General features: G+C 35.4%; 1 protein-coding gene and 2 long non-coding RNA genes across 3 annotated transcripts in view; 2 read left to right on the forward strand and 1 right to left on the reverse strand.

The window, feature by feature from the left end:
* LOC137617313 (uncharacterized) overlaps positions 1-21914 on the forward strand; it is a 113286-nt gene that overhangs the window by 46346 nt on the left and 45026 nt on the right. The window contains exon 2 of the long non-coding RNA XR_011039608.1: positions 18295-18357. This is a non-coding gene — a long non-coding RNA (uncharacterized lncRNA). The remainder of the gene's footprint in view (positions 1-18294; positions 18358-21914) is intronic.
* On the forward strand, positions 33-1174 carry LOC137617310 (high mobility group protein DSP1-like). Its single transcript, XM_068347321.1, has one exon. The coding sequence runs from the start codon at positions 170-172 to the stop codon at positions 836-838; it is 669 nt and encodes a 222-aa protein (XP_068203422.1). The 5' UTR covers positions 33-169; the 3' UTR covers positions 839-1174.
* LOC137617037 (uncharacterized) lies at positions 20158-21295 on the reverse strand. The gene is made up of 2 exons (XR_011039552.1): positions 21183-21295; positions 20158-20355 (listed from the first exon to the last, which is right to left on the reverse strand). It is a non-coding gene; the product is annotated as an uncharacterized lncRNA (long non-coding RNA).

The raw sequence follows: 21914 nt of genomic DNA on the forward strand, positions 1-21914 counted from the left end.
GGAGGAGTTAGCGTGGGGGCCCTGGCGCAGTAACGGTCGTAAAGCGTCACTTGTTAATAGGACTTTGCCGAGTAAGGTGTGCGCCTCTCTGAAGTCTGTGCGACCCGCGTTTCGATAGCTTTTGAGGTGTGTGTGCGGTTGTGCCCTTTGAGAGTTGTGAGTTGCAATCATGCCCCGTGGTAGACCCAGAGGTGGCGGCGTTGGTGTCGACAAGCCACGTGGCCGCATGACGGCGTACGCTTACTTCGTGCAGACTTGTCGGTCGGAACACAAGAAACTTCACCCTGACGAAAACGTTCAATTCCAAGAGTTTTCCCGCCAGTGCTCCGAAAGATGGAAGACGATGTCCGACGTCGAGAAGAAGAAATTCCACGAACTGGCCGAGAAGGACAAGGAACGCTTCCAGACCGAAATGAGCGCCTACCCCGGTGGAATGGGCGGTCGGCGTGGACGCCGTGGGCGTAAAGCTCCCAAGGACCCCAACAAGCCCAAACGAGCCCTCTCGGCATTCTTCTTCTACGCCAACGATGAACGACCCAGGGTACGAGCCGCCAACCCCGATTTCTCCGTGGGCGAAGTCGCCAAGGAGCTCGGCCGGCAATGGAACGAACTCACCGAAGGAGAGAAACACAAGTACGAGAAACAGGCTGAGGCTGACCGTGCCCGGTACGACAGAGACATGCAGATCTACAAGGCAGGAGGATCCCCAGCGAAGAAGATGAAGGCTAGCAATGGACACTCCGTACCTGAACACACTAACGACCTAGATGACGATGATGATGTCCCTGACGAAGACGATGACGAAGATATGGAAAATGGCTCAGGAGACGACGAGTGAATGACATTGTTGTGCTGTCGTTTTGGGAGAGTGAGGACGTGCCCCTCTGCGTGTGAGTGTGTGAATGGACCAAAACGGAACTTTATTATTGTGATGTACAAACTTATTTTTATATTTGCAACCCCTGTACATTATAGGAGAAAAAGTTTAGTGATAAGGTAATTTAATATACTTGACTATTCCCGAAGCAAGAAGGGATGGTTGGTTAACTCATGGATTCATTTTTACAGAAAAAAAATCCTTTTCTGCCTCTTGTCTCTTCAGGACAAAATGTACTTAAAACCTCAATTTCGCCTTTAGTTTTTATATTTTCTACCAATAAACGAAAAAACCCTCTCTGTTCGTATGTGTTCCCCCTTGTAGATTAGTGATTTTAGTATGGGTTTTTAGCCTCTTAAAGTGCTGTATTGATGTGAAAATATATTTATTGTAAAAAGTTATTGTGCAAACTTTTTTATCACCGGGCTATATTGGCATGTGTTCAATATCTTGAAAGAGCTTGGAATTACCGGTAAATGTGAATATTCTTCATATGTTCATAGGAAGTTAATGTTTATATGACAAATGTCGAGTAACTAATTTCTGCCATGGAAAATATGCATAAGCTTTAAAAAGTAATGTTTTCCATTAAAAATTTCAAAATTAAGGTTTAATAAAATATCTGTATTGAGTACTTATGCTGCCACAAAAAAAAAGCTGTTTTGATAGTCATTTGGGTTCGAGTTGTCCTGGTAGACCAGTTTAAAATTCTAATAATGCTTTATAAACAAAAATGCTTAAATAAGTTAAAAAAAGTTTTGATGTTATTAAATGGCTTAACAAATGCCGGGTAGCTGTAAGATTTTGAGAATGACTACAAGCTTTTAAAATTCTACATGTCTTCTGAACTAAAAGAAAAGTATTTTCGTATAACTAAAAACATGGAAGCATTGTATGTCTTAAGATGGCCATTAATCTCAACCTTTTACTTGAAATACACGTACTATGTTATGCGGTCGCAATGACTACACGTTTTTAAGGTTTGTCCTGGCCGGAAGATATTTGGCGGGAAAACTATGATACCTTTGTTCATTAATGGTTTTTTTTATACTTAGAATTTACACGAATTTGCCTTATATATCAGTTTAAAATCAATTAAATTTTGTAATTATCTTAACTAGTACATGATTTTCAAAAGGCTTAACATCTGGTATGAAATGAACACAGCCCATGACAGCCTGTTAAAAGAAACTCAGTCAAATTAACAAAGAAAAGGAGCTAGGAAATTGAGAAATATATAGCAACTTTATTATTTTTGAGAAAGCTTAGTATATGAACTTAACCTGGAAACCTGAATAGTTGTAAGTTGGGTCATTTATAAGTAACTTTTAAATTGAATGTTATATTAAAGGAACTTATTCTAGGTAAAGTTATTTAAAATTAACATACTTGAAAGATTGAAACATTTTTTTTGCATGTTTGCTCAAGTTCCAAGCCACCCGCAAAGGTGTTTTGCAATATGTTAAAGCTAAGTTCATTACATATCAATTTTTATGGTTAATTGGACCTGGGTAAGTTTTTATATTGGTGTAATTATCAATTGTCTTGCAATTGAACTACTTTGGAAATCAAGAATTTTCTAAGTCAAATGGGGTTTAACCAAGTCACCATTATACCTTTGTTTTCAACTGCCCTTGATTTATTATTATTACTAGCCAAGCTACAACCCTAGTTGGAAAAGCAAGTAGCTAAACAGGTAAGGGCTCTAACGGAAAATAGGCCAGTGAGGAATGGAAATAATGTTCTTGGTTCTTTTTTTCCGTACCCCCCTGAGTTGCACCTGGCTCGCAACATGTCCATATTCATAAATTCAATCCATATTGAAAGAAATAGTTAAGTCGCTCCCCTAACAAAGGGTGAATTCAAACCAAGCTCATAGTTGACAATAGGCTTTAGTAAATTGAACATTGGCAGAGAATACATGGTTTTATGGAAAAAAAAGATTGGATCTACATTCCTTGAGCTTAACTTTATTGTTCAATAAGATAAATAGTAAATATCTATAGGAATATAGTTTCATTTCTATAATCACGCTGCATATGTAGTGGATGAAAATTGTCCAGTTGATAAAAAGCATAGAGAGCCCTATAGCACTTTTTAATCAAGTAAATGATTCATGATCAAGATTACTCTGGGACAAAGAAGACAAAGATCAAATTTTCATACGACTGCACAGGTGATAACGTCACACGGTATTGGGAAAGGAGCATCGAGTTGGCAACACTGCCCGAGTAACTTTAGCTATGAAAGTGAAACGTAGCAACTGTTGGTGGAAGAGAGAGAGGGGGGGGGGGGGGTGAAGATAGATCCCTTTAAAAAAAAAGTACCGTCATCTCTAAGGGAGTATTTCTTTGCATATATCTGCAGATGACCATAAGTAAAAATCATATACTTAGGAAGAAAAACTTGGTACAATCTCCATTATCTTATCTTGCATGTTACTTGAATAATCTATATTTCATCTCTGGTTACATACAAAGAGTATTGAATAAATACAGCATACCAGTGTGTAGGCAGACAAAACATTGAAACTCAGCTGCCCTTAAGGTTTGGCCGTTAGAGAATTTCCTCTTTGGTTACATTCATCCCCCCCCCCATAAACTTTCCTTCTGAGGATATTGGTTATAATGATCTCAGAGAAAGGTTTCCGACATCCTATTTAGCCGGTATCTAAATCCACTGTTATAAAGGAAATGACATTTCGTACTTGCTTATGACTTGAAGCAAACTAAGATGTCACAGGACATATAAAAGGAGTATTTCTTTTTGTTTTCCCCTGAGGAAGATATAGAAATGGTAAAATCCTAGGCAGCGATCTTTAGTAGAAGTACAATTTGATAAAAGTTAAGATTGAGAATCTCATCATTAATTTAATTATGGTACAGGTAAATAAGGCTTAATTGCAAGAAGAATAAGCTTAGAAGCTTTGCACCTATCTGTAATTTTGCGGATTGAGCAGTTAGGAACCTGGAACCGTAGGAAAAGATCCTTACTAAATTTGAAGGTAATTATAGCTACAGTAGCTAAAGAACAACGTTAAATTCATACTAATTTATTGCTTACCGCTACGTCAATGAAATGAATGATACTTTAAAGTGTCAATGACATTAATGTAATATAATTCAGCTATAAGGATTCATATTTTACCAGTATTTTATATTCCCACTACTCTACCGTGTTTTTACGAACGTTAAAATAGTTTGTTATTAGTTTTGTTAACGGTTTGGTTCCCCGTATGAGATTATAAGAACCCATCTTTTCAAGACCATAGTGTATACCGAATATAAGGAACACCAGGGTTTTGGGATGGGACTCCCTGTTTGTTCCCACTGCGATATATATATATATATATATATATGAAGTAATCAAAGTTTGTAGTTCACGTTTCATTTAAATTTCACTATTATTTTACTGAATGATATGTAGATGTGTAAAGAAAATTTACATTTTAATTATATTTAACATACAATTGTTACATTTTAGGGGATCAAACCAAATAAAAAAAATTAGAAACTTAAATTCGAGACATGAGACTAATCTATGGGATACTAATTCAAATATGCTCATAGCAAATACCCCCTCCCCCCTCAAAAGATCAAGTCGGGATTTGCGTGCGACGGTTATGATGGGAAAGAAAGAAGGGATAATAAAGGGTTGATTATTCTGTCAAAAGCTCGAAGTGGGAGACTTTGTAGAAAGGGAAAAAGTTCGTTGATGAAGAGGACTGATGGAGTGTTGAGAACGGGCCAGATCTTCGAAGGGGAGAAGAATGTTAGGTGGCGGATGATGGACACTAATTCCCATGTCCAGTCTGGGGACACTTATAATTAAATATTTTGTTAAGGCTTAAGTATGTATGTATATATATATATATATATATATATATATATATATAGATGAAAATCAACACAATATCGTGCTCCAATAGAAATAAATTACTACCTCATACTGGGTTCGAACCATAGCCCCTTCAAGTATACATATCTTATTTGTATTTCAAACTTTTCTCTGAAATTTCGAGGAAGATGAGGTAATTGGTATTGGGGTAAATTTTCTTGGTTTTATTTGGAATAAGTTGGTTTCGTGACAGCATGCAAGTATAAACGATATGGTGTGGACCACTTGTCTCTACCGCTCAAACAGCAGCGAGTACGACCGGGCCACTTTCAAAATGTTTCAGATATTAGGATAATATAAATGATCTGGATTCGATATCTAAGTATTATTATGTTAATTTTAGTGGAAATAGAGTTATCTTGTAGTTGAATCATGACATTTATAGTGATAGACCTATTATTTTTTTTAATCCTAAAAGCCAACATCAAAGGGTAAAACGCAAAATGGTATCCCATTGGAAAGCATTAGAAATTAAATAACTTATTTTATGCAGTGCTGTAGTTATGTTTCTTTGACATCTTGAAGATTGGTCGGACGGTGAGCTCATGGAAACTGTAAGTGCTATCTTTTTTAATAGCTGCGTTTAGCAGATGATTTCGTACGTGTAGAACTTTACATAAAATGCAAATAATAAGCACGTATTTTATATGCTTAGCACTTATTTGAAAGCTTAAAGGCCACTCATGAATGGCATAGGGAAGGAGAGTGACAATGTCCTAGCTAGCAGGACAGTGCCCTACACTGACCGTATATATATGATCAGCGCCCAAGCCAGTACCTGCCTTTGAGCTATAAACTGGATTGTAGCCAGGGGTACTCTTCCTTTCCCCATATTCCCCACTTCCCTATTCTTATTATTATTATCTTCTTCTCCACCCAAGATACGACCAAACAATGGCTGGTAAATATACTGTAAGTGGTGTTTTCGTTACTGTTTCGTACATATGATTTTACAGTACTCGGTTGAACTTGGACAATGCAATTCACATTGGACTCAAATGCTTCCCTGAACACGAATAGGACTATCAACTTTACCCTAAAAACGGATTTTCACATAGGCTTTCTTGGGTGAGATGCCATATCGTCCTGATGGAAGTTCTTCAATTCTTCAAAGTCAGTTTCTACTTGGGATACTTCTGCAATTGATATGAAATCGACACTGGAATGGGCACAGCCTAGTTTGCCCTTGACTAATACATAACCTCTTTGATATAATTATTGTGTATGATATTGAAATTAGCACTTCCATAAATATTTTATCCCCTTTTAAGGATACGTAAATGCTTTACCTTTGGTTTGCTACCCTCACCGCACACCTGTTCAACGGTAGACATTATCATATCAGTTCACTCATCCGGTAGCAGCACTACTTTGAAAGAACTAAGAACAAAAGACTAGAAAAAAATGTCTACTGGGACTCGATTTATATGCGTTGCATAACTACGGTTCAACATTTTCTTGGAGGAAGGAACGGTGTACTCTGTGAACATGAATCTCTCTCTCTCTCTCTCTCTCTCTCTCTCTCTCTCTCAGTACGATAAAATAATGAATAGAAAACGCGTTTTGTGGTAACACTCAGCCATTTCGGGAAATAAGTTTTTCTGTAACATTAAACTTTAGCTAACGCTATTAATGTTGTTTTCTCCATCCATTTCAGAAGAAGAGTTATACATAATACTAATAATGAATATTAATATTATCGACCTGTTAGACATGTCGATTGAAACGCCATTCTTACGAGAAACTCGTGAACTAAAATTCTTAGAAGAGACAGATCAGTGCATACGTGCGTTAGTTTAGCCTCGTTATCACGAACACTATTCTAGCACTAAACTCTTCCATTATCAGCTCCCCTAAACTGAAAGTTAAGAACTGATAAGGTCCGTCTAAATAATACAATTGTAGTCGAGAGACTATTCCCGACTTTAAGGTTAACGAATCCTATATGAATGCCTTTTATAATAGGATTCATGCAAGGCCGGATATTCACAAATTACAGGTCTGTAGGATGTGAGGGACCAGAGAGAAAAAGGATAGACTACCAGATGGCAATGAATTCCATCTAGATATGGAGGAAAATTCGGGTTTTGGAATTAGCATGAAGAAACAATAGTAGCACACTATATTCCTCTGTTTAGTTTATTTCCTGTATGAATATAGTAGATTTCATGCTTCTGATTAATCACGTGACCTTCAGTGACTATTCCTTTGTTTCCGACATTTCTGTTGTAATTTAATTCTATCTTTCTAAGAATAGACGTGTTGCTTGGTTTGCAAACAGTATATTCTTAACAATTACTTTGTATCATTTCTCATTATTAACCATCAGTTCATTTAGTGTCTGCAACCTCACCATCCTTGTGAGCTAAGGATGGGGCCTTTGGGGAAGCCTATAGGTCAACCTGCCGAGTCATCAGCAGCCATTCTTTGGCCCTCCCTGGTCCTAGCTAGGTTAGAGAATGGCTTGGGTGCTGATAATGTATATATGGCAAATCTCTAGGGAATTGCTCGGCTTGCTATGGCAATGTAACAGTTCCCTTGTCTCTGTCATTCATGAGTAGTCTTAAACCTTTAAACTAGGCCGATTTCCTTATAGGGGGGTAATATTTCTCTTCTAACTTGGATTAAAACTTGCCTAAGAGTGATATATATATATATATATATATATAGAGAGAGAGAGAGAGAGAGAGAGAGAGAGAGAGAGAGCATCTTTCTTTTCCAATTAGGGTTGTAGCCTGGCTAGTAGTAATAATAATATATATATTATATAACTATATATGTGTATATATATATTAGAGAGAGAGAGAGAGAGAGAGAGAGAGAGAGAGATGTTTAGACATTAAACGTAGAGCGCATCACATTTTCTTCAAGGCAACAAACACTATTGACCGAAGTTTTCATGAGAGTGACAACGCAAACCGTCAGTAGACTGAATCAGCCCATATGGTCTATGTGGTTGGAAAGAAAATTTATTCTCCTTGTTGGCTATTCGTAGGAAATGTTTGTTGTCATTATCAGTATATATCAATCCTGGGTTTCCCACTACGTATTAGATCCATTCTAACTCAAGGATGCAATAGACGAGTCCTGCATATAAAAGGACTTGTATACTAAGACATTTCGTATTGTTTTGTGCTCAGCTAATCATATATAAACATTTTATTTCACGAATTATATCCAAAGTCTGGCATGACTTTATTCACTTAATATATAACAGGAGATATAACATAAGATTTTATTTAGATATATCCGGGCAGTACTATCCTATTCGTAATGCTAGGTATGCAATTAATTCTTATTGTCAGGCCTTCTCCATCATGCGACTCAATACTACACAGTCTTCTAGAAGTTTTATTTCAGCTGTGACCAAGTTGTGGAATGATCTTCCTAATCTGGTAGTTGAGTCAGTGGAACTACAAAAGTTCAAAGTTCCAGCAAATGTTTTTAGCTGAATAGGCTGACATAAGTCTCTTTTTGTAGTTTATATATGAAATATGTTTTTTATGTTGTTACTGTTGCATAGATATTTTCATTTTAATTGTTCATTATTTCTCATATCGTTTATTTCCTTATTTCCTTTCCTCACTGGGGTATTTTCCCTGTTGGAGCCCCTGGGCTTCTAGCATCCTGCTTTTCCAACTAGGGTTGTAGCTTAGCTGATAGGTAATAATGATAATAGTAATAACAGCAGTGTGTTGATTTGTCAAATAAAAGAGGATACTGTAGGTGGATTAGATTGGCATCTTCAGGCATTTGTAAGAAGCGCATGTACTAGAATAAATGCATTGCATATTAAATAGTCCTAATACTTGTACCACATAAATTACCCTCTCTCTCTCTCTCTCTCTCTCTCTCTCTCTCTGGGTCTGGGAAGTTCCCCACGAGTGAATGAACCCGAGTTTGACTAAATTGGCTGTCATTAAGTGATTGTTTTGAGTAAGAGATGGGACACTTACGTCGACAGCAAGTTGCTAGTCAGAGTTAATGCTTATGCAAATATATATATATATATATATATATATATGATAAATTTTGCACATTTAGACGTGTTTTTCATATTCAAATAAGCCATATATTTTTGATACATTAATGTCTAGATTCTCTTAACGACCTCAGGATCAGAAAATTTGTATGTACAGTGACATACCAAGTGGTATGTCACTGTACATACAAGTTTTCTGGACCAGGGTTCGACTCCCACCTGGGGCTCTGCTCCCGAGGTCGATATGAGAATCCAGACATTAACGTATCAAAGAAAAAAAAATATATGGCTTTTTCAATATATATATATATATATATATATATAGCTAAGCATCAACCCTAGTTGGTAAAGCAGGATGCTATAAGCCTAAGGGCTCCAACGGGGAAAATATCCCAGCGAGGAAAGACCATAAGGAAACACAATAGTGTCTGAATACCCGTAAGCAAGAGGGTGTATATGTGACTGTATGTATATATGTATGTAAGCATTTGTATGTAATGACAACTGCATATATGTATAAGAATTACAGAGAGAAAATAATGCAGTATGCATCCTTAATCTTCCACAACATTATTCGCTTCATATAATCACACACAAAACTCATCATCAGGCGTGCTGGACCCCTTACCTACACAGAACCACTAATCTCCAGTTAAAACTTTCCGAGTCAATTTACTTTTTCTTTTTTTTCTTCCAAAATTGACGCATTATATGTACTTTTTACAAGTCTTATCCACTTAGCAGAACTTCAGAAGTTCGAAACATGATTAAGAATTATTATTATTTTTTTTTTTTTGCAGGTTAGCATGGGACATAGGTCTCGTATCTTAGTCTATCTGGTATTTATCATGTTCATTTAAGCTACTTGTATTTCTTTGTTATTCCTCTTTTATGGCTTATATTTTACTTTTAAATTTCTTCCGTGCTAGGGATTGTAGCACGATGCCTTTGCAAGTAAGACTGTAGCTCGGCTTATTATAATAATCAAATTTTTAGGCTAATAATAGTAATAATAATGATGGTTTAACTTTTCCAACTAGAGTTGTAGCTTACCTAATGAATTAAATGACAATAATAACGTTGGCCAACCTTATCATTGTTTCATCTTTATATCAACAATTTCAACTTTCTGTCCCTTCTTAGTTCGCATATACGTTACAGAATTCATATTAACAGCTTGTGCATTTTTTCTCGCTCCCATTCGCTTTCAACATTTGTGATATACTTCCTCAGAGGTTAGTTATCCTAACAATCCATTCTTACGTAGTAACTTGAACAGTATTTGTATGTTAATTTTGTTTTAATGTTTGTAGAAACAGTTACTCAAAGGTAAGATGGTTGGATATCCATAACAGATAACGTAATTGTTCATTATTTCTCATATCGTTTATTTCCTTTCCTCACTGGGGTATTTTCTCTGTTGGAGCCCTTCTAGCATCCTGCTTTTCCAACTAGGGTTGTAGCTTAGCTGATACAGCTTTTTCTCGGATACTTTATACATTGCTTTTCATTTGACGTCTGCAACTGTTTTTTTAGCCCTTGACTAGATAGTCCTCCACAAGGTAGCTTTTAGTTAGTATGCCTTGTCTAAAAGTGACCGAGAGATAGTTTCAATATAAGGTAACCTAATTTTGTCTTTTAGCTAGTTTATCTTTATAAATCCATGGTTACTATTAAACTGGTTGACTGAGTGAGACATCAAGTAAAAGGAAAAGGCCTTGACTCCCAGTCACAGAAGCTGAGTCTAATTTTATTTGGGACTCGCCAGTTAGTCCTAAGCTATCCGTCTTCTTAAGAGGTCATCAGTGCTGGGATATGACACGCTACCATATATCATATTATTTTACTTTGATAAACTTGCTGTTTATGTTGGTCTCATTTTATTGTTTTCCACATTGTAACTCGTGCGCTGTCTATGTAGACCAGTGGTTCTCAAACTGGGGGGAAATTTCCCTCTGGAGAGAAATTTGAAGCTTTCAGGGGAGAAATAATTAAATTTAATTCTAAAGTAGAAGAGCAAACAAAAGTTTTTTTTTCTTTTATTAACCGGCTCTATGGTTATGCTTAGTTGTTACTAACTGCTGTCTATCTAATTTACTTTGTAATTATATGTTTATCAGTATATTTGCACATTTGAAAAATAAACTAGTAGATAGTCTCAAGTGTGTTTTAACTACTCTTTCCCTCATACACATGAAGGGGGAAATCTGGATGGTTGAACGGGGTGCAGGGGGGAAATGACAGAACAAATTTTGAGAACCACTGATCTAGACCGTCTGGCTGCGATGTCACGAAAATTATTGAAAACCAACACACAAACCGGTTTAGTCTGCCCATATAAGCCTGTAGGTATTCTTAGTATTTTTTGTTCACGGGAGTGTATTCATTTTAAGTTTGTGTGCACGTGTGCCAGTGAGCGTCTAGATGGCAATAAAATGAGAGAAGTAACAAATGTCATATCTCCTTGGAGGTATAACATGAGGCCCCGAAAATGGGAGACTACTCTTTGTCGTCTCCGTATTGGTCACACTCGGTTGACACATGAGTTTCTGCTGAAGGGCCAACACCAACCGTATTGTGACGACTGCTTAGTACCTCTTAACAGTGAGGCATTTGTTCGACTGAATGCCCCAATTATAATAACTTGAGGAATAGATATTTGTTTGAGGCTCGAAGTGAGGATGGCAGGTTCATCCTTGCCAAGATTCTTGGACATGATGTGTCCTACTATGCAAGTGGCATTCTTAGATTTATTTCAGAAGCAGGTCTTTTGAAAACTAATTTTATAATATCATTTAACTTTTATGTTTTTAATTGAATATTTTTTATTTTATATATATATATATATATATATATATATATAAACTAAATGATATCGGCGTCAATGACCTTAGATGTCAGGATGCCTGAAAACTTTAAATCAATCAATCAATTAATCTTCCTATGGACCGGTAAACTCTTGAACGATGTCCTGTATCTCTTACCTGCAAATAATAATTGGAACGTAGAATAAACTATTTCACCTTTGCTGAGTACGGACTTCCGGTCTTTGATTATACACCTTACTGTTACTTCCGTATTGTGAACAATAATCATTTGCAATTCCCATTATTCAATATTAATGAATTCGTCGCACTCCCCAAGGCAGATTAGTTCACCAAACTTTCAACTGAGTTCCACAAGGCACTAGAGGAGTTGGAAGACCCAGGCCTAAATGGCTGAGGACTATGAAGCGTGAAGTAGGAAATGATGAATGTAGAAGTATTGATTTAAAAACTCAAGATAGAGACGACTGCTTATAGCATCCTGCTTTTCCGACTAGGGTTGTAGCTTAGCAAGTAGCCTACTACTACTACTACTACTAATAATGATAATAATAACTCATGGGGATTATAATATTGACCGTTTTCTCTTCGTCGTGAATATTATATTTCATCTGAATGCTTTTGTATGCACCATGTTTCGAGACCGGATGCGTCTAGTATGTTATCTGTATGTCTGTCTGTTTCTCTTTACGGTCCTCTGCATATCCATCTGCTAGATTAAAGTTTATAAAGCGCCATAGGTTTTTATTTTTTTATTATATTTTCTTAATTTAATGTTAGTAGAATTTAACCCAATTTTTAAACTATTTGATATAGCGACTTCAAATTTGGAATGCTTAGCCATCTATAGTCCATTTCTATTATCGAGGCATATTTGCAGGGGTGCCTTTTTAGCCGGGAAAAGTTTCCTGATAGCTGATTGGTTGGACAAGATAATTCTAACCAATCAGATAGCAGGAAACTTTTCCGAGCTAAAAGGGCACACCTGCGAGTCGGTGCAAATATGCCTCGATAAAAGAAATGGACTATAGTGATGCAAGTGTGCAGAGCAAGGTTAAGGTGCAAGGAATAATTTAGATGTCAAAAGTCAAATAGAGATTTTTGAAACCAACCTGGTGCTGTGTTTCATAAGAATTTCATGTTTTTTAATGGTTGTAAAGTATAATTATGTTGAGCTGTAATATTATACCGTACAATATCATTAACGGCCACACTGAGACTAGTTTTTACTTCACGATACCTTAATGAGAGAGAGAGAGAGAGAGAGAGAGAGAGAGAGAGAGAGAGAGAGAGGGTAATATAGATTTTCATGATTCATTTTCACAGTAATGTAGCCGTCTGCTGAAATGAATTTCCATGAGAGAGAGAGAGAGAGAGAGAGAGAGAGAGAGAGAGACTCCTATATTTGATATTGAGAAACCCTGTAGTTTATTTCAAAGTAGCTCCACAGAAAGAGAGAGAGAGAGAGAGAGAGAGAGAGAGAGAGAGAGAGAGAGAGAGAGAGAGAGAGAGAGAGAGAGTTGAAACAATGGAGTTCAAACCGCAGACGTAGGTGTTGATATCTTGCTTGTTTTAGTCTTTACTGTTTTGTTTATTGTTTTCGTTGTATCCGTCAGTGTTACAGGATGTTTATGTAATTCTCTCAGACGTCAAAGCAATACGCTTGAACATGAGAGAAAGCAGTGACGTGAAGCCATTAAAAGAAGTAGTTTCTTAATGAATAATGGCTAAATTCTGAAAAGCAGTTTACTTGCAAACCAAGAATTTGTAAATAACTAGGACTATAGTAGTAATATTATAGCACCCACACACATTGATTGATTGGAAATGATCAAATAGATTAACTGGGTGTCACTGTCGCCTACACACACACACACACACACATACACACACACACAGAGAGAGAGAGAGAGAGAGAGAGAGAGAGAGAGAGAGAGAGAGAGAGAGAGAGAGAGAGAGAGAGAGAGAGAGACTCTTAATCCGACTTGATGAGGTAAATAACCTGAGTGTTGTAATCTTAAACCTAAATGATAACTGTGCAGATGTTATTCAACCTTCCACTATGAATGATTATTCACAAGTCTTGATACTATGAAGAATAACAGCGACTATAATGATAATGATGAAGAAGAGACTACTATGGAAGCTCTAAGTAGTATAGATTTGAATATAGCAATAACCGCTGTGCTGTTCCTCAACTTATTAGTGAAAAAACACCCTTAGAATTAGAAAAAACATGACTAATAGTTGCCAAAGTCTTGGATAATGAGCTTTAGATATAAAATACGTAGAAACAGCCATGGAACATCTGCTCCCTTAACGTTAGGGTTCACAGCGAACCGCAAATGGCGGTTGATACGAAATTACAAGAAAGCGAGTTTAACTTGACGAGATCCCTCCTCTGAACAGATATAGACTTAGAAGACACACACACGTAAGTACCTACGATTGTATACGCACAAACAAACATACGTTGGAAGGTAAGAGAGGCTAGAGATTGGAGCATAGAAGACCCGGCGTTCACTCGTGGATACAAAGAAGTTATTTGCTGGGTATAATATAATGATTTAAAATGGAGGTAATTATTTTTAGCAATTTTCAGTAATAGCGAATCAATGATTATAGGGAGGCATTTCACCATAGGAAGGTGGAATATAGGAACGAAAAGCGGTTACAGCTCTCGGATGAAAAAATTATACAATGGATGAATAAAACTTTTGAATAATTTACACAAACGATGACTGCTATGAGAGAAGTTTCTCGACCGTTCGGAGTTGGCTGGGACCGGGTATATTAGGGGGGAGGAGGGAGGGAAATGACGAACATGGGATAGAGAATACTTATGGGGGGAGAGGAGAGAGAGGGAAGAGGGAGAATGAGTTGATTATGGGGGGGATATGCGAGCAAGGCAGCGAGATACAGAAACGTTGGGGGTGGGGGAGGGGATATCATAAGTTATGCCGTCAAAACTCTAGGGAGTTGAAACGCCACCATTCCACACAACGTACCGCCATCAGCGAAGCCCATTTTATGCTTGTATTAAAGGCTTTTATGTTGAAGCTGATTTTTTCGTGTGTTTTGTTTATTAGTTGTTGATATTATTATACAAATGACCTTATCATTACGATTTTAATATTATCTCAGATATATTTCAGTTCGGGAAAAGAATACTTAAAATGGAAGTTATAGAAATTGTTAATATTTTTTCGCCCATTTTTTTTTAAATTAATGTCAGTGCTGAAGGAATTATTGTCCGTTGAAAAACTTTGCATATTAATATTAGACAGGAAGAGGAAATACGAAAAAACCATGGGTTCCAACTTCCAACCCAAAGGGAAGCGCCTGAGAGAGAGAGAGAGAGAGAGAGAGAGAGAGAGAGAGAGAGAGAGGAGAGAGAGAGAGAGAGAGAGAGAGAGAAGGAAACATTCGTGAAAAGGAATAAACTAAATATGTCCGATTTCGGAACCGGAAATGAGAAGAAATAGCGTTGTTTATCTTTACAGAGATGGCTATGGCCAACATAGTCAGTCATCTTCGTAGAAGAGTTTTATGGCGCTAAGAGACACAAGGTTAAAGGGAGTAAATTTAGATTTTTTATAGGTTGTCTTTTTTTCGATCTTGACTTATAGCCGCTGTTTTTTCAGACTAGGAAATTCTATCAACATTCGTACGGGCTGTCAAGGCAAGAGCCCGTGTTTTAGAAAAGGGTAGAATGATAAAATACAAACGAACATCAACATTCAAAATACATCAATTATTTGAGGAAGTAATAATTCTGTTGTATTATAGTTTCATCATCATCTCCTTCTACGCCTATTGATGCAAAGGGCCTCAGTTAGAATTCGCCAGTCGTCTCTATCTTGAGCTTTTAAATTAATACTCCTCCATTCATCATCTACATCACGCTTCATAGTCCTCATCAGTGTAGGTCTGGGTCTTCCAACTCTCCTAGTGCCTTGTGGAGACCATCTGAACGTTTGGTGAACTAATCCCTCTTGGGGAGTGCGAAGAGCATGGCCAAACCATCTTCATCTAACCCTCACCATGATCTCATCCACATATGGCACTCGAGTAATCTCTCTCATAGGTTCATTTCTAATCATGTCCTGCCTTTCAACTCCCAATATCTTTCTGAGGGTTTTGTTCTCAAATCTACTAAATCTATTAGAAATTGCTTCATTGTCATATCATGACTCATTTCCATAGAGTAACACCGATCTCACTAAATTGATATATATTCTGATTTTTATATGTAATCTCAGGCGATTGGATTTCCAATTTTTACTTAACCTAGCCATTGTCTGATTTGTCTTTTTCAATCTTTCACTAAACTCTAATTCTAAAGACCCTGTATTGGAAATCATAGTTTTTAAATACTTCAATGATTCTAGCTCATTAATTCTTTCTCCTTCCAATGATATTTCATCTTCCATTGCATACTCCGTTCTCATCATCTTTGTCTTTCTTCTATATATCTTCAGCCTAACCTCGTGTAATATTTCATGCATTCTGCTAAGCAAGCATTGCAAATCCTGTGGTGTCCTGCTAACAAGGACAGCATCATCAGCATACTCTAGGTCTGCTAAACTCCCATTACCAATCCAGTCCAATCCTTCTCCACCATCTTTGACTGTTCTATGCATTACAAAATCCATGAGGAGGATAAACAACATAGGTGATAACATATTCCCTTGGAGTACTCCGCTGTTTAATGGAAATTCATTTGATAAGACTCCATTAACATTAACTTTGCACTTGCTATGCTCATGAACAGAGTTAATCAAATTTACATATTTCAGAGGAATTCCATAATAACGCAGGACTCTCCACAAAATTGACCGGTGCACACTATCAAAGGTTTTTTCATAGTCCACAAATGCCATCAAAAGTTTATTTCTATATTCTACGCATTGATGTACAGCAAGTCTCAAAATATATGTCTGTGTACAATAGATATATGTGTTTGTTCTCAGTTAAGGTAATGATGATATAAAATTGTTAAGTAAACTCACAAACAGGAAAGGAAGTTAATGCAATAGAACAAATGAAAACAAATCGTTTTATAATATTCAGTTTTTTTACATAACAGTTAATCCCTGCAAGTATCATTACGATTAAAATGTGGCTAGAAAGTTGTTCACAAACAAACACACAGACATAAAAACAAACACACAAAACATAAAAAAACATAACCTCCTTTCAACTTCGTTGGCGAAGGTCACAATGTTTGTAAATGCTGCTTCCGGTGGAATAGTTTATGCTGTTTACGGGCTATACCAGTTTTTCCTTATCTTTTTAGATCACTTATTGTTGTTAAATTATGATAATAGAAGTTTCATGATATCTAGAACGGCTTTGATGTCCTTTGTTTCACATTATCTGACTGTCAAATCACACCAAAAACACATGATCCAAACATCACAGAAATAATTTGTCTTCAATCATAGAAAGTGCTCCACACAAATTCATTATTATTATTATTATTATTATTATTATTATTATTATTATTATTATTATTATTAACAAAGCTACAACCCTAGTTGGAAGAGCAGGATGCTATAAACAAGGGCTCCAAGGAAAAATAGCCAAGTTAGGAAAGTAAATAAGCAAATAAATAAACTATACGAAAAGTTGACATTTAAAATAAAGTATTTTAAAAATTTTAATAACATTAAAACATATCTTTCATATATAAACTATGAAACGAGACTTATGCCCGCCTGTTCAACATATAAACATTTGTCGCAAGTTTGAACTTTTGAAGTTCTACCGACTCACAAAATAAGAAAGTCTTCAATTTCCTCTTGAAAGCCTTTATGTCTTCAATCCTTCTAATGTCTCGTGGTAGCTTATATAGTATCGGGGCCGCATATTTAAAGGCTCTGGAGCCTACAGTAGACATATATCTAGGTTCCAATAATTGAATCCTCATAGCTTGGTGGCGTAGCGTCTCTGCAGTCAATATTCTGTTGGTACTTGCGGAGAGCTTAAATCGTAAAATTCGAACCCATTTTACCAGTAATTTTAAATCCATGTTGTATCCATGACCGTAGATGTTGCGACGTCATTTTTAGGTGTACACGAATCTTATATAGTAGTATGAAAGTATTACAAGCTTTTATCTGGTTTAAGTTTATTAGAGGCTTTAAAACTTTTAAAATTGTATTTGTATTTCCAAGTCTTAAATCGAGTTAAATAATTTATAAGGCTAAAATGGTGGTATGAAAATGGTTTGGCAAATCTTGATTTTACTGTGTCAATTTTATCATGTTGGGCTAACTATACTTTTCTGCATAAATTTTCTAACAATTAACTATCTTTTTATCTTATTCTAAACCTTTGTTTGTCTGTAAAAGAATGACTAATTTGTATAAAGGCAACAGCTGCTTTGTAAACATATTAGGGTTGTTAGACCTAAATTACCATTTTCTATGATTTACATACCTATTTTCTATGCGAGTTTTCAACGCATACTATGATATTTTATATATTTTGAGCCAAACGTTCAACATGAACGCACATCATTCTTTCATGTAGCGGTCATACAGTTAATGCCATGTTATGATAAATGGGTTGAACAATAAATTTTTTAATTAGATGTAATTAATTTAATTTCTGACATAGGAAACAAATGCATTACGCCTCTAGAAGGGGTTTTTGTAGAAACTATATCTGGTTGATGTAAGGTAATATTTCAATCTCAACATTTTCAGATGGTCCCGGATGACGTTATGTGGTTTCAGATGGCTATGGACTGTCACAGATGACTTTGGACGGTAAATAGTACAATATTTTTTTTATAGTTTATTTAACTTATTGATGATATTCTCATCAATATTGTGAATAAAATTTGTTTAAATCTACCAGTGTGAAATAAACATTTGGAGTGTAGCATATCTATGGCATTTTCTTCTCTGGAAATTAATTTTGAAAGAGCTGAAGGTATGAATAGTACCCTTGAATTGCGTATTTCAGTTCCAATTAAATAAATGCATTGCAAGACAGTAACATTTTATCTGTTCATGTTGGGCTTCTGAATTACATGACTGTTGTAAAGACAGGGACTTGGAAGCTGGTGGGTTAAGAAAAGATTACTTATTTTTCATGGTGCAGATTACGTAAATACTTCACATATTAAAGTTTCAATGGAAGAATCTATGTGGTGGAGCTTCATCTTAAAATAAATACCAAATTTAACAATAATTCCCGATATTTTCGGAGGTTAACCTGGTCTGTCAACCAAGCACTTCCTAAAATCTGTAGAGATTGGCGAGGTCGATTTGTTTATAATCAGCAACATTTTCTTGCATGGTGAAGTGTAAATTATACTTTTTGCGATAAAACCTAGCTTTCTTAATCTCATTTAAGTTACTGATAATTTAGAAATGGTTCTGGGTTTTATGCAATTAGAAATACAGCATTCATGAGATGATTTCAGACTTATTGATAAACAGCTTATTAATCCTCGTCACCACTATAAGCAACAGGACCCCTCTCTTTGTAGTCACTGGGCAGTTTGGCTTTGGTCATCTGGTAACTTTAACCTCAAAACTCTGAGTCTCGTCAACCCATACCTTGTAACACCAGTTCTTAAAATACCTTTACCCAAAGAGTTCTATACGGAAGTCTTGATCAGCTCTTCCTACCACAAGTTTAATTATTAAAAGTGCTTGGGTGGTACTTATCCCAACTGCTTTTGTTTACAAAAACTTATAATATTTAACACGACCGACCCGTGATTTTTATAAAGGTTAAAACGAACGATGTAAAGTTTTCCAATTTAACCCAAACTGTTAGTATGACTAAACTTCTCATTGGTACCCATGTCTATTTGTTGATGCCAAAAACCGATGCACCAACTGCTTTACATCAACTTGAGATATTAACCTTGATATTAACCACATAAAAAATCTCTTAAAACAATTTTGGGAAGAAAATTTTCCATACATAAGCCACTGTTTTAACCAGAAATAGAAAACTTCACATTGTATTAAGTTAAGCTTTACCCATTTCAGTTTGTTCGTAAACTTACCTAAACAGAGGCCAAATTTTCTCTTTTCCATATACTTTTTCAAAAATTCTTTTCCTCAGCATTGGCAAGCAAGATTCACTTTTAATAGAAAGTATACTAACTTGCACAAGAACAGCCATTCGAGCTTTAAAGATAATTATGAATTTGAGTCTTTCCTAAGCTTTGAGTCTTTCGTAAGCTATAAAATAGATAAAGACTTTTTTTAAGTTAAAGATGGCTTAAGGTTTAATTAAAGCCAAGGTTTTTTCTTTAGTTGAATGTCTTAAGTTTTAATACTTAATTTAAACTTTCATAATTTTAGTAATTAGTTTTGAACTAATAAAGGAAAGTAAAATTATTAAGGCTGCCGAGCTCAAGAATTTGGTTGACCTGTAATGAATAATCAAGACAGCAGTTCTTAAAGACAAGTACAGTAATTGTAGTCCAGAAACTAGTGTACAGTAATTAGCCTGATATTTTTTTTTTCCGGCACAAAAAACCATCCGTGAGTTTAGGTTAAAATCTTTTATTTTGATCCCACGAATAGTCCAGAATAGAAAAAAAATTCTATTCAGTTACTAGTCAATTTTATTTTCCATTTACATAAATTAGAACAGATTTTTTAACAGTTTGAAAGTGTATATAAAAAAAATTTAAGTCTCAATTGCGTAGCCCTTCAAAAGTAGTCAATTACATTCGGCAGGTGCTTACCAAGTAAACAAATTTAAGTTGATCCACGAACCATAGTCTCAATTCGCCATTCCTGCAATAAAGAAGTCCAGTGATAAGGATTGCGCTAGTATCAAATTATCACAAGTAATGTCTATAATAAAATTACTACTTCAGAAGTGTGCACCTTCGAAATATATCTAAAAGTAATTAATGCAATACCGAAATACAACAAAGTAATTAATGCAAAGCCTATGCAAGGTAAAATAGGACGACAATTTGGTGTAAGATCTAGGTAACTAAAAATAGATTTAAGAAGTGACTGTAAAAAATTAAGACATAATTTTGAAGTTGTAACCCGACTAAAAAGGGGGTACAAAAGTTACGAAAACTGAGAATTAAAAGTCTTCAGAGTTTGTAAGACTTCATAAATTTTTGGTGATTATTATAATTAATTTTCCAACCTTAAATTACCTTTGAAAAAACTAATAACACATTCAGACTTGTTGTTCTGATGGCTAAGGGCCTACCAAATAACAGTATATGATACTATTCAGCAAGTAAAAATGCAGTACCTCCATTACGTTAAAAATATTAAAACTTGTAGAAAAAGAAATGACAGTTCAATGAATCACATCTAAATTACTATAAACAGAAAAATGAACTCGCATCTTAACCAAACAATTACTATAAACAGAAAAATGAACTCCCATCTTAACCAAACAATTACTATAAACAGAAAAATGAACTCACATCTTAACCAAACAATTACTATAAACAGAAAAATGAACTCACATCTTAACCAAACAATTACTATAAACAGAAAAATGAACTCACATCTTAACCAAACAATTACTATAAACAGAAAAATGAACTCACATCTTTGCCAAACAATTACTATAAACAGAAAAATGAACTCACATCTTAACCAAACAGTCTCAAAACCTTCGTAGTATAAAAAGGCAAAAATATTAGTAATGATATATCCTTACACTGAAGATAATACGAAGAATACAATTTAGATCAAACGTCTTCTCAATAAAACTATATGTTGTTGAAGATTTTGGGTCTATTTATACTACCAAGGTCCCCTTCGCAAGGATACAAATCACCAAGAGGTGTATTTCAACCCTTCGTTGATCATGAAAAGACGGAGAAACTATTTTCGAGAAATAACGACATCTAGTGATTAGTTTATTTTCTTTTGAAGAAAAATCAACACAACAGTTATAAAACTACATTTAACGATATTGCTGTTGAACTTCTCATAATATTGTTAATTTGCAATTAATGCAATATGACTGATGGAATGGTTCGAACTCTTGCTATAATTCATAATTTTAAGCTTGCTCTCTGTTTAGTTTGAATTTGGTAACTATTCTGTAGTTTTGACCGAGTGTTTGCTAGCAATAGATTATGGCGTATTTAGAGGAATTTAATCGAAATACAGTTTTATATACTTATTCTGTATTTAAATGCATTGAATTCATAGCCAAATCTTAGTGAGTTCTTTTTTTTTGGAGAAACCATTTTTTTCCTTTTCAATGAAATTAAAACCATAAAGGGACAAAATGTAGAAGCAATATTCACAGTTCCTTTGATACTTCTGCAAGAAATAACAAATTAATTCAAGTTACATTGTGGTTTAATATA

Source organism: Palaemon carinicauda, chromosome 23, assembly GCF_036898095.1.
Source record: "Palaemon carinicauda isolate YSFRI2023 chromosome 23, ASM3689809v2, whole genome shotgun sequence".
Taxonomy (NCBI): Eukaryota; Metazoa; Arthropoda; class Malacostraca; order Decapoda; family Palaemonidae; genus Palaemon; species Palaemon carinicauda.